This window comes from Anarrhichthys ocellatus, unplaced genomic scaffold (assembly GCF_004355925.1).
Source record: "Anarrhichthys ocellatus isolate YVR2014 unplaced genomic scaffold, GSC_Weel_1.0 scaffold5, whole genome shotgun sequence".
NCBI lineage: Eukaryota > Metazoa > Chordata > Actinopteri > Perciformes > Anarhichadidae > Anarrhichthys > Anarrhichthys ocellatus.
This window is the reverse complement of record NW_022280035.1, coordinates 6,784,314-6,797,846: the sequence shown is the minus strand read 5'-3', so window position 1 is coordinate 6,797,846 and position 13,533 is coordinate 6,784,314. Positions and strand designations below refer to the sequence as shown.

General features: G+C 41.3%; 2 protein-coding genes across 2 annotated transcripts in view; one reads left to right on the top strand and one right to left on the bottom strand.

Annotated features, from left to right (window-relative positions):
- Positions 1–685: 685 nt before the first annotated feature.
- Positions 686–9,635, top strand: olfml3a (olfactomedin-like 3a). Its single transcript, XM_031844664.1, has 3 exons — positions 686–999; positions 3,633–3,945; positions 6,513–9,635. The coding sequence occupies exons 1-3, from the start codon at positions 889–891 to the stop codon at positions 7,295–7,297; spliced, it is 1,209 nt and encodes a 402-aa protein (XP_031700524.1). The 5' UTR covers positions 686–888; the 3' UTR covers positions 7,298–9,635.
- Positions 5,413–13,533, bottom strand: part of syt6a (synaptotagmin VIa) — a 55,515-nt gene continuing 47,394 nt past the window's right edge. The window contains exons 5-7 of the mRNA XM_031844663.1: positions 13,210–13,381; positions 11,696–11,846; positions 5,413–10,763 (exon numbers count right to left, since the gene is read on the bottom strand). Of these exons, the coding sequence (XP_031700523.1) occupies positions 10,692–10,763; positions 11,696–11,846; positions 13,210–13,381 (395 nt within the window). The 3' untranslated portion in view covers positions 5,413–10,691. The remainder of the gene's footprint in view (positions 10,764–11,695; positions 11,847–13,209; positions 13,382–13,533) is intronic.

The window sequence follows — 13,533 nt, the reverse complement described above, 5'->3', positions numbered from 1 at the left end:
AACACAATGAAGTTTGTTGTGTTTGCCCTTTTCCCAATGCCCCAGACCCGTTCATTGCCATTCTCTACCTGTCCACTAGAGGCCTGGACTTTTCCTGACTTCCCCGCCCGCCTGTTTCCAATTTCAAAGTTGCACATCCCTTGCCAGCCAGCCTCCGAACCTTGCAACCGGAAATGTGCAACCTGTGTCTCTATCTGGATCTGGACGGCCCTGCACACCTGCCAGAACTTTCCCCTGCCCCTTTCCTGCTATCCTGTGGACTCTTTACAACTCTGTTTGGGCTTGCCAGTAAGCTTACTCTATCATGCCTTCAATAAATCCCTGAACTGTTGCTGTCTGCTCTTCTGTCTGCGTTTGAGTCCTCCTCACTCTGTTGCCTGTACTTAACCGGCCTTGACAGGCACCATAACTAATTTCATTGCAGTATCCAGACTGTATCCCTGCAGTTATTGAGTTCATTTAAACTTTGTGAGAAGTAACAGTCGACAGAGCTGTTTAGTTATGTTCTGTCTATATAATCCCTGTTTATATGCCTGAGACAGACTGTACAAAATGTGCAACAAACACCAACCTGCACACATGCACAGAGTTGAGTGGAGCAAGCACATTCACTTTTTGAGGACATAGAGGGGTAAGAGGCACAAGGCTCCTCCCTGAGAGTTTGTGAAAACATTCCAGCAAAGTGAGAGCGGTCAAAGAATTGAGAACTCTCAGGGTGGCCTCTTACTTGCACTCTACCCTTCTCACGTCTTCGTACATGTACTTATACTGTATTCAACGTGTTTATAGGTTGTGTGAAGCTCTGAGGACAGTTCTGGGAGGGAAAACCTAAAGAAGCATCTAAACTCTGGACGAAGAAACTCAGCTGTCCCCATTGATCGGCTTACAATGAAGCCGGTGTTTGTCCTCCTTGTTTCCACTGCCTGGACTTTGACTGGAGCCCAGTATTACTACCAGGGGCTGATGGATTATCTGGAGAACAGGTTGTTGGCTATGGAGGTAAGAAGCAATACCCCTTTAAATGACTAACAATCAATCAATATATAGTTTTCCACGAATTAAGTGACAGCAAAGATATCCCTGAATCAAAATAAGGTTGTATTGCCGAGTAGGCTTTCGCATACAATTTCCCTCGCTATCTTTGTTGCATAATAGTGAGAGAACAATTATAAAAACAAATACTGCAAAACAATCACATATGAACGAGACAAAAATGACAAATGTTCACAGTATTAACTATAAAAAATATGTACAATATGCAGAGATAGTATGTTTGTTAATTTGACGCGCTCAGTCATGTCTGAACAAACATTCATTAGAAATTAGAAATACAAGTTCCTGACTACGTCCTTTTATGTGAATCAAATTTTTCAACTAAGGCAGTTCAATTAATGCGATCTCTGTCGAGCTCATCAACTTTGCAGGGGCCTCTGAGAGAATATCAGTCGAAGCATGTAGCATGCAGCTTCTGTCCAACACCATTAGTTTCTTCAGTGTTTCAAAACAATGACACAGCAGTAATGAGAACAAGCTCAACCATTGCTGCCAACGTGTGAAACATCCCACCTTTCTAATGGAAAGGTAGAATGATGCTGTGTTACAACAAAGTGCCTCAGGGAAGGAATCAAATTGCTGAGAGTTCAGTATTGTGTTTTTAAAGGGAGGTTATGAGACAGCAAATTGTGTGTAAGACTTTTGTTGGCGTATGATATGAAATGCAGGATTACATGTCTGGTTTGTAATTTCAGTGAACTGTCATTTAAATAATTATTTTAATGTATTCTTTTGGTGTATATTTTGAGAGTCAGAATTTTTTCTTTTCATTCTCCGTGCGGCTGTAATGCAGAAATGACAATCTTAAAGCTGTTATCTGCATGAAATGAATAGTCTATTTACAGCTAAATCCTGTTCTCTTCAACCCCCTGTGGTTTCCCTCCAGTCTCAATTCCAATATGCTGGTTCAACTTCTGCATTGATATGAACACAGCAATTCATCAAATAACTTGTCATTGAACTTTCATTTCCATTTGACCACAGGCCCACAGCGAGCAAAGGGAGAAAATGAATCTGTTGCGGAGGAGACAGCGGAGAAGGCCGTCTGTTATTAAATCTTGCTCTAAATAATTTATCCGTCACTATGACTGTGTCATTCACACGCTGTGAAACCGTCTTCTATTTGCTGATAGTGATAATGCTTTGTAACAAAACGAAAGGATATTCTCATTTCCCGATTTTGCACCTCCTTTCTCCTTGATCCTCCGGTTTGTGACCCGGAATTCGATCTCCCAGCACTTCAACTTGAAGGATGTCAAAATTCCTAAAATGCATCTCGAAGAGCGAAGAGGCTTGCTGGAGAAGCCATAAGCGAGGATACACTGAAGTCTATTCGGCACCCGTGCCACATGTCAGATTTAAGTGACTGAGGCAAGAATGCCCATTTTGTTAAATGCCTCTTGCCTCGACTCCTCTCTCCTCACGTCTTTTGTTTTGCAACCAGTTGTTCATCAAGTTTACAATCTTGGTTTGGCGTGTTAACATGCTAATGTTTGGTCGTTAGACTTCACCACTAAACACAATGTACAGTTATGCCTGATCATTATTTGTGTAATTGATTTTTCGGCCAGCGAGCTGCGAACACAATATGGACATATCGTCACCTCTTAAGTAGATATAAAGGAACTTGTTAGCAAACTGTTAGGTATTTACAGATAAAGAACCTCATTCCTTTAGAGTCACTTTCTTTTAGCTCTGCTTTTGGTCTCAACCAACTTCTGTGGGTAAGATTTGTCTCTTTAGCTTATGTTCAGCTAGTCGCTAACAGTGTGTGTCTGCTGTTTGGTACTGAGCAGGTAGTGTACAGTGGGTCTTTAGGATAGGCTACATCTTCTGGTGACTACGAATGTCTGTCAAACTTTTGTGTCAATCCATCTAGATGTTGAGATAGGTCCCTGGAAAAATCAAAGCTCTGATGCCCCTGGGGATCACAAATGTGAAAAAGAGATTTCATGAAAATTCATATTTCAGCCTGACAGATTTATCGCAAATACTACAAGATGGATTGTCTTTTTTCTTTTCTTACAGAAATTCATGGTCCCCAGAGGTTGAATCCTACTGTCTTTAGTGATCCTCTGACTTTTTATTTAGTGGTACACACATTTATGTTCCCCTCTGGATGATTTGGAATTACGTTGGTGATTCTCTGACTTCTTATACAGCATCATCATCGGGTTCAAATTTGAATCAGTGTAAAGTGATATTTTGGTTTTATACGAAATGCCTGCCCAATTAATGACATTACCATCAGCCTCAGCTTTTGTGTTTAGTGCTAATTGGCAAATATGAGAATGCTAGAACACTAAAGTAAGATGCTGAACACAGTAAACATTGTACCAGCAAAATATCAGCCTGTTAGCATTGTTATTGTGACTGTTAGCATGCTATTTAGCTCAAAGTACCACTCTACAACCTCACAGAACTGCAACCATGGCCATATGCCTTTACTTGTATTACTGGTCAGGACAGCTGGTAGTTTGAGTGAAAACTAGGAAAAAAACTCATCCTACAGTTTATTCTATATTCAGTTTATTAACACGTTTTTACAACACTTGTGTTGCTCTGCTCTCGTCTGGTAGGACCGCATGCAGTTGTGGCATGAGCAATCCCATCGCTACCACACAGAGCAGCTGGATTTCAAAAAGCTGACTGCTGAGGCCATGGATGGTCTGAGAAATCAGCACAGCATGATGTTCAAAGACATGGAAGGAGCTGCACTCCGAGTGGACCGGGTGGAGGGAGAGATGGACTACGTGGAGACCCAGACTACCCCTCGGGCTTGTGTGAATAAGGCAGACAAGGTGCTGGAGCAGGGAACCTGGAGCCTACAGGAGAGCAGAGGAGTGGAAGAGGAGGAAGAAGACTGGGAGGAGGTGCACTCCAGAGTCTCTGGTGAGCTGCAGGGATGTACATACACACTTATGCCAAACGTTCTCCATGGGATGGCTGTGTTTGATCTTTAATTTGTATTCATGACAGAGCCCTGGCACAGTCAGAACCTAAGAGATATATAATATGTACTGTGTATATATATATATATATATATATACTGTATGTCTGTGTGTGTGTTCGCATCAGGCTTTAAACCACCCCTTCTGAGTCGCTGTCTTGGAAAAGCAATGCCTCTGGAAAATGGGAAACAAGCACAGTGCTGTTACAAGTCATTTAACGTCAGTGGGCAGAATGTTTTCCAGGAGAAATGTGGCTTGATGCAACTCATTTATTTCAGCAGAGTACTCCCCTGCATGCGCTGTTTGAGCACAGCATTCGTCTTTATAATCCTCAGATCCCAAGGCGTGCTGCTACAAACAATGCTGAGACGGTCATTTGCTCTGTTTAATACGGGGACTTTTAACCCTTTTTTAAAGCGTGATGTGGAAAGTTGTGAAACACACATTTTTTTAATTCCACAAAACAGACTTTATATCATCAGATTTCACTGAATATGCACATTAAACGTTCTGCATATGATATTCAGAGCATTAATATAGCAGCAAGCAACTGTTTGCTATGTAAATATACACATGAGTAAGCTGAGCAGAGAATGAAGTTTTTCTCCCGATGTGTGTGTTGTAATCAGAGCTTCTCTGTGCTTTGATTACATGGCCGGGCCGGCCGACTGGGAGCGTGCTCAATAGGCTAGCTCATGGCTGCCGCTCTGCTGCACTGCGCTCATGCATACTTTGGTTACAGCTGATGCCCATCCTCCATGTCTACTGACATTGAGAGGCAATTGACATGCTATGAATATCCCATTTGGCTCCTTCAAGCAAAAGATCTATATTTTGAATTGGTAAAATCCCTGATGATGGATCATTAAATTCCTTTGGTACCATTTATACAGACTCTTCTTGCAAAACCAAATGAAAACAAATATAGATTTACTCATTATTTGCGCTGACTTAAGACAATCAACAACACATACATTCAAGAATTATCTAGTAATATCATAAACTATCTGCTCAGAATCATGCCAGTCATGCTCTACAAAATCAAGGCAGAGTTCTCTCATTCAAAGTGGATGATGGTGCAATGCAGAGCAAAGGCTTCTCTATTAGTCTCTGTGTGTAAAATCTCCTGTGCAATCTGAAGCTGTCTCTGCAGAGAGGAGGGACAGGAAGCTGCCCTCAGGTCAGCGGCGTTACTCTCCGAGCTCATGTTCGCTCTGAACACAGTGAACCATTGTAAATGTCTGTCAAGTGACCAAAAACGAACTTTACCGCATTGTAGCGACCCATTTCAGATTTGTGAGTACAGTGTTCATTTCGCTCCAGGAAACATCGGGGGGAGGGAGGGAACATCCTTTTTTGTGCTTTTTAGTGAAAGTATTGTATTACTCTTCCTTTTTACAGGAAGCATCTTCCTGCTGTCTGTATGCTGCACTCATTCCTCCTCTCATAAGTCTGTGTCCAATATCCCCCTGACTGTTTTTTTGCCTTAATTTGGAAAGCCAGATAGTGACTGCTGCAGGCTGCTTGATGTTTTCCAAATGTTACTGTAGGTTGCAAAATACATATTTCATCTTAGGAATGGCACTAATATCCCAATGGAACTAACTGTGAACTTGATATTGATTGGCAACATGAGTTTACAACCTAAGTGTCATCGCACGTTGATTCATAGTGGAGCTAATTGTGACAGAAGTCTCCCACTAGAATACGTTTTTTTCAAACAATATTGTCTATATAAAGACGACCCGGTCTCACTCCCAACTTGTCAAATACCAACGGTTGGTCGGTCAGTGCCCCTTGGCGTCTAATGCCAACGCATTGCAGTCTCTACAATGCGGTGGGCTTTCAACTTACTCCAATGTAAACCCACCCACGTGATAATTATACAGTCGGAGCAACTTACTAGTATGAACAGCGAGATGCCACACGGGGTATATGAGAGGGGAGGTGAATGGGTCAAACAAACACAGGACTTTCGTCCAGGAGACTATACTGTTTGTGACCCTTTGCAAAACTCCTGAGAGTCGACGCGTCAGGAAACAGCCGTTGAGAGGTATTAGAAATGCTCCCAATCTCATACATTTAACCTCGAACACTTCTTACTATTAGCAATGTGGTGCTACATGAACAAAAGTTTCCGCCAAAGTAAAAACTGTTTTGGTTATTTGACACGTTTTGTGACATTAATGTGAAACAAAATCACTGGGTATTGATCTGAACTGACCGTTTGACAAAACCGTCTGACTTTCCAATTGTAGCTTGAGACCAATTTCATTCAGCACAATATCATGTATGTAGTTATTAATGGCATATTTACGACCATTAACAGTTACATTAAAAACGTCAGTCAGCGGTTTCAACCAGCTTTTCCACCAGCTAATTTGCTTTCATTCATTATTCTCATATGTGTGAGTTATGTGAATATTGGAAAGCTTGATAGGCGTAGCAAATACAGCAAACAGTCTTTTAAGCACAACAATATTGTCTTTGTGTTTTCTCTCATTGCAGACTGTGTGGAAATCATCTCTGGCATCAGATCAGTGAAGATCCTAAAGAGAGTGGGCAGTCCCAAGGGCATGTGGACCAGAGACCCCAGGTCGTCCAAGGTTTATGTCTTTAACGGGACATCAGGGGACAACATCGACCAGTTCAACTCCGTACAAAACTTTTCCCGCTCTCCTGGCGTCACCAGCAGCCGACAGATCAGGCTTCCCTCTGATTGGAGAGGTCCTGGCAGCACCGTCTACGACGGCTATTTGTACTACATACAGCAGGAGGATGATACGGACATGCAGGTGATCAAATATGACCTGCTGAGTGGCTCGGTGACAGACGCCGCCATGTTCCCCGTGGAGAGCCACGCTACTGTTTACAACCTCAACCCAGAAACTGTTGCAGATCTAGCAGCAGATGACGAAGGCCTCTGGCTATTGTACGCAACCAGCGACAGTGAACCGAACATCCACCTTGCGAAGATGGACCGCGACTCACTCGATATAGAACAAATCTGGGACACCCGGTGCCCAAGGGAGAACGCAGAGGCGGCTTTCGTAGTCTGTGGGACTGTCTATGTCGTTTACAACACACGCCTGGCCAGCCGGTCTCGAATCCAGTGCCTTTTTGACGTCAACGACATGGTCATCAGCGAGGAGGCTCCCCTGATCTACTTTCCCAGGAGGTACGGAGCCCACGCCAGTCTGAAATACAACCCAGAGGAAAAACAGCTCTACGCCTGGGACGATGGCTACCAAATCATTTACAGACTGACCATGAAGAGGAAACTCCTGGTGTGACGGCAGGGAAGCAGTGTAATGTTTTCAAAGGCAATGAGAAGGAATAGGAGCAGTACATTTACACATGCTATGCCATAAGTCTTTCAGTAGCGTGCACACTCTTTATTCATGGTAGATTTAATGGGGATCAGCCATAACACATTTTTAAGCAAAAGAAATAGCCTTTGAACTATTATTTATTAATTTGATTCTGTTCTTTTGTGTGTTGTATACCAAATGAAAATGCCCCTTAGAGGCTGTGCAATCTTACTGTTATGTGATGTTTTGTGTCATCTCCCCTCATTTAATTTGATCATTTGATTCAGATGAAATCTCATTTCCTTTGTGCCTGCTCCTGCTTGTTAAGCCACTATATAGTGTTGTCATTATATGCTGTGTTTTATTGCCCCAAAACTGACAGTGCGGAGAGGATTTTTGCATAAGTCTTTTAATCAAAGAAAATAATATCATATCACAGAACTGATAACACATCACACCCTTTGGGAGAAAAAACAACAACAACAAACTGCTGTTGATTTTCAGACTTGTTGAAACAAAAGAATGAAACAATTTGTGACTGAAATAATGTCTGCCATTTCAGTTTACTTTATTACACACTGGGTCACTCATGTTGAGAGTCTTCATAATGATCTAGGAACTCGTAATAGACTTGCCTCCACTAACAACTGTTGATGTCAGTCACCAGAACATTTTCTCAATCATTTCTATTATTACAAATACAAAATGTTCAATAAAAAATTGGAAATTCAGTGCTATCATAACAGCTGGAAGGAGTACAAGATTATATCAAGAAACATTACAATATTAGGCAAAGCTAGCAGGTCTTGAAAGACTCCATAAACTGAGGCAATTGATTTAACAGGTTTCTTCTACGATGAAAACACACCACATTGTCAAAGAAATATGACCTTTGTAAAGCACATGTTTAAAACACTGTTTCAACACTAAAATAAGATATTAGAAATCTATGAATAATGCCATTAGGGAGGAATTTCACCATCAAAATAACTGTGAATGAGAGCAAATTTCACACTGTCGTGGAGGGGTGTCTATGCTATGATGGATTACGTCAAGCATGAACAATAATGCACTGACTCGTTCTCGCTATAACAAGTGCCAATTAGAGAAATGCGACTGCTCTGTAGACGCTGACCCGTCCACCCATCAGCTGCCCCCGCGCTGTCGTCTGATAAACATACACACACTGAGGTACTAAACAGCTCTCTCTGGGTACACTTACCCATAAAGGAAATGGCTAAAACAGATCCAGCTGGGTCTGCTGAATGCATCTGCTCATGTCTTGATGTCTGGCCCCTAATTTCCCAAACTGTGTTATATACTGTATATAGCATGTTCATCGTATGTTTCAGTTGTAATATCGCTTGTCCTCCGGTGAGGCACCAGAGGTCTAGACCAGTCTAAGCCACGGCCAAGAACATTCTTACATATCAGATTTAAGTTGCTGTTTGAGATAATACGGACACTATTCAGTAAATGGGCCTCTATCTGTGAATGTTTCGTGGCAGTTTTCCTGCCTGATATCACATTTGACTCCGTAGCTCAAGATTTCCTGGCCCGAATGAAAGTGATGTTATCTGTGCTTGCCAATTCCAGCAAAACAAAACTACTGCTACTGGAGGAAAATCCTGTAAATAGAAAACCAAATGATTATGTTTTATTCTCATTGTAAAGATGTGGAACCTCAATTATGTAATATTTTAATTAAAAGCTATTGATGCATTACTTTTTTTCATCTGAGCAGATACAGCATCAGTTATCCTTGCCTTAACTGCAATTTTGTGCATATTATACTTTATTAAAACTTCTAATTATTGTAAAGAGAGCAAATATTATGCAGGGACCCGATCCTGCACCAGCATAGAGGAATTATACTGGTGCAAGATGATACAACAGCGGTGCTGCAGTCTTTTTCTTAATCACATCAAATATCTACAAAAAAAAAATCTATTATCCACATATTGCTGGCAACAGTATGATTAATGACATAAACATCAAGAAAGTTGCATGTTTCGAAGTTCAAAAGACGAATATGTTCACCTTTTTCAGAGTTTAGGTTATTCTCAATAATCACCACCAACAAAGCTAAATATATTCAAAATGTCGGTACTCTTTTTTTTTTTTTTTCCTTTTAATATATTTTCTGCTTTTCTGCTTCGAAAAACAAAACATACATACAGTAACCGGCAGACGTCTGTACATGAAACTATAGACATCCATCAAAACCTATTGACAAAAAAAGAACTAGAGAGACAAAGAAGTGCTTTTGAACAGTGTTTGTCTGCTTTCATTTGGAAGAAAAGCGTGAGATTGCGCCAAAGCAAACATGAAACAGAGAAAGAGGTAAGGGTGCGTTAAGTGTGCTCACAGGTTCCCTGTTTACAGAGCTCCATTGAGAAAAAGCTTGTTTCTGTTAATGTTTTTTTTAACCCTTTCTTTATAGTTGGTGTTCAATGACCATTTGTGCCTTTATCAGGTGATTAAACTTGTACACCTTAACACTGCACTCAATTTGCTCTCATGTGAATACCAATAATTTTGTTATTCATTTCTCTTTACATACAACTACTTGTCTTGGCTGCTCGAGAAATCACACTAAAGTTGCAAATTGTCTAGATGAGAATATTTTAGTTTCTGCTGATCCAACCTCACCTCAGTGAGCTTCGGATCAGATAATTGCTTATGTTCTTGATGACACAGGAAGTAGAGTGAACTCAGGCGGAGCTTTGAAATTCATTTCAGTTTTGCTGTTCATAAACAATAACGACGAATGGAGTGGTTTTACATCTAATAGTTCCAAAATGCTACAGTTCAGTATTGGGTTTTTTTCTGCTAATACAGCAGCTTTAAAATTCAATAAGAGAAAGCTGGAGAGATTTGAAATTGCTTCAGATCCAGTTTAAGTCTCTTTTTCTACCCCAGATGTTGCCTCCGCTGTGAAACTTCTGCTGCTCTCGTGGAGCAATATCTGATGTCCAAGTCATTCTAACAAAGAGTCTCTGCGGCAAAAAGCTAAATCTTCAGCGTCTCCACATGAGAACACCAAGATTCGTTCAACTCAGCTCGGACAGCTCAATTTGAAGTGTCTGCATACTGGATGTCCAGCCAATCTCTTCTGAGGACAACAATGGCAGCTCTGGTTCATCACAACACCCACATTTCAAACCCTGAAACCCCAAAAGACTGCACTTAGCACAACTAACTGACTTGACTGTGGTCCTAGATCAGTTCCTGGGAGTGCTCTGGGAAGGGAGGGATAGTGAGAGAGAGAGGGAGTGACAGTGGGGTTGTGTTCTGCTCAATCAGACAGACAGGAAGTGGATCAGCAGGAGGGAGGAAACCCCCTTCTGGGCTGCTGGGTCACAGGTGGCTCTGCTCAGGGACTAGCAGGGGGCCTGGGTGAAGGGCATGAGCCTTGGCTGTCAAAGCTGGCTGTCCTCGCCTTCCACTGCAGGACACAAAGACACATGGAAATGATTCATGACACACATGCTGCTTCTTTCTTTTTTTACAGCACTGATCAGCACTCTTTTGGGGATTTAATATTCCGATTTATGAGGGTACAGGAAAATAATTGCTTGGGTCCAGACCTTTGGATCAGCACACTCAACACAAAAGAGACTGAAAGCACCGATACAAGGAACAAAGACTGAATAATTAATATATCGACAAGATACCCGCATTACATCTCATCAATAACACAGGTATGATTTTATCAACCTCTCTGTCTTGGATTTATATAATACCAAAATAACAATAACATCAAAAATAAGCGCATCTAAATATAAATGCAGAATAGAGAATAAATAAGTACACAAATAAACAAACAAATAGAACATTTTAAAGTTATCTATATAGATGTAGATATATTATAATTGACGTGCTTCTGTTGGAATTCCCATAATGCTTCGGGGGATGTAAACAGGAAGTATAAAGTTTCCGTGGAGCATGCAGATTATGGTGTGGGCTACAAACATGGATGTATGGCTACAACTTGAGCCACGTTTTGTTTAGATTGTAGACACTTGGCACCATTAATAGTATGCCGAATTAGCTATAAGCAGCTTTTGTCTGAAATGTACTTATTGATGATGAGAAAAGAGTCCGGTTTTTGACGCAACTACCTTAATTGGCATCATGAGCTGTTTGACAGCCATTGTTGCCGCTGCAACTGTTGACTGTATTAATTAAGTAATTAAGCGGTCAAGCTACAATAATTACCACAAGTATGCACTCGTTCCTTAAACTCTACATGCTGTTGTTGGCCCCCTAACCTGCCCTCACAGTTTGATTGAAACTGCTGGAGCAGAACATTACCATCTCAGCCCGTGATTCCTCATCCTACATGATCCAGTAAAATGACTCCAGTGCGGAACCTACCTCCTTCTCAGACTTCTTGGACTCCAGCAGGGGGTGCCAGTGAGCAATGGGCTTGCGTGGATAAGCCAGCATTTCGTTCCAGTGGTCCCTGCCAAGTCCCTCGGCATGGCAGCCAACCCTCATCACACCAATGATCTCATTATGACCTACCCTGTGGGGACACACACGTACTGTATGAATAGATCTGACTTAACCTGACAAGACATCTCATACATCAAATTGTTTTTTCCCCCTCCTAATTGCAAGAAGGGCATTTTTGTAATAAAAGGAGACACAGATCTGAATCTGGCTGTCCTGCCGATTTGATACAGTGAACCTGCAGCTGATTGTCTTCGTGACACTAGAATTGACTCATCTTAGGGAGGAGATCTTTGCTCCATTAACAATGCCTGAAGTGTAATTGAAACCTTATTTAATCCTGGCATGAGAGCAGGCAGTAAAGAACACACAAAGAGGCTAGGTTTCTAAACAGCGTCTTGTCCTTTTATACTACACAGTAAAAAAAACAGACTGACCTTTAGCATGCATGCTCTCATTCTGTCAGCCGTCTGCACTGCATACACTTCTTCCCTTTTTCCATTTCCTGTTATAGCTTCACATACTAAAATGGTGCCGTATAGTGCACTACTCTTTCTCGGAAGAAGTATAATTTAACTGACTCTAATTTGAAAATGAGGAATAATCAATTGTTTTTCATTAAAGATCCCCTACAGACCTATATAATAATCACTTTCAATGATAATTTGTGTCTGATGTGTTTATTCCACACACAAAAATTCAGTATCTACGAAAATGCAAATATTGTTCGTGTTTAAAGGCACAATGAGATTTGTCAATTGCGGTTTGTAAACACAACATTCAAAGTTGGCTCCTCCTCTCCAGCTCTCAAAGACAAACCCAGATCCGATGTAGATATGCAACAAGCTTTTGTCCACTTGGTTGTGTTTTTTTCTGCATTTTTTTTACCATTTTTTGCAGCTTCCTCTTTCATGCTTGCTTACAATCTGGCACCTGGTCGCTACGTTTTTATCATAGACTGTAAGAAGTAGGCATATTCATTGTGACATCACCCATTGGTTTGTGGACTGCGGTTTTGGCATTTTGGCTGTCGCCATCTTGGATTTTGGGGCATCCCCATCTTGTTTTTTTGCAACTAGTGAACAGAAGTGACTATATTTGGATTGTAGAGGAGTGATGATGCCCATAATCTCCCCAACACAGCAAAATAAAAAGAGAAAATACAGGCAGAGGGCTGGGTCTCTAGACACCGCCACACGCCTCTGGTGGTTCTTAAAGGTCCATTTTCAGTGTGTCTGCACTGGGTATTTCAAATTTCAATCTTTGGCATTTCAATTTGAAAACCGACTTCTCTGCGAAAACATTATTCTGCACAGTGAAGATTCTCCAAGTGTGTCAACAACAAGCAAATCGATTTTCGATAGCGGGGACTTTCTAACATTACATTTATTGTCCTGATCCATTGGTGTGAAGTTAGATGTTTGGATTGTACGTACAAGTCGTAGTCCATGACAGAGATGTGCAGGCTGACATGGTCCATACTGTCTGGCGGGATGTCAAAGATGATGGCCTCATTGTAGGTGGGATTCAGAGTGTTCTTTTTTATGCTCGTCTTCTTCTTTTTCAAACGTCTCCCGTCACATATGAGCGACACCTTGACGTAGGGATCTAATGGCGGTAAGAGGAAGAACATAAAATAAGTGACTTCAACTAAGTTGAAGGTTGAATAGAAACTCCCAGAGCGAGAAACAGAGGTTTTACAAATATTTGCCGTGGCTGCTAAATCATCTTCAAAGATGTCTGTGAAGATTAAGCCATCA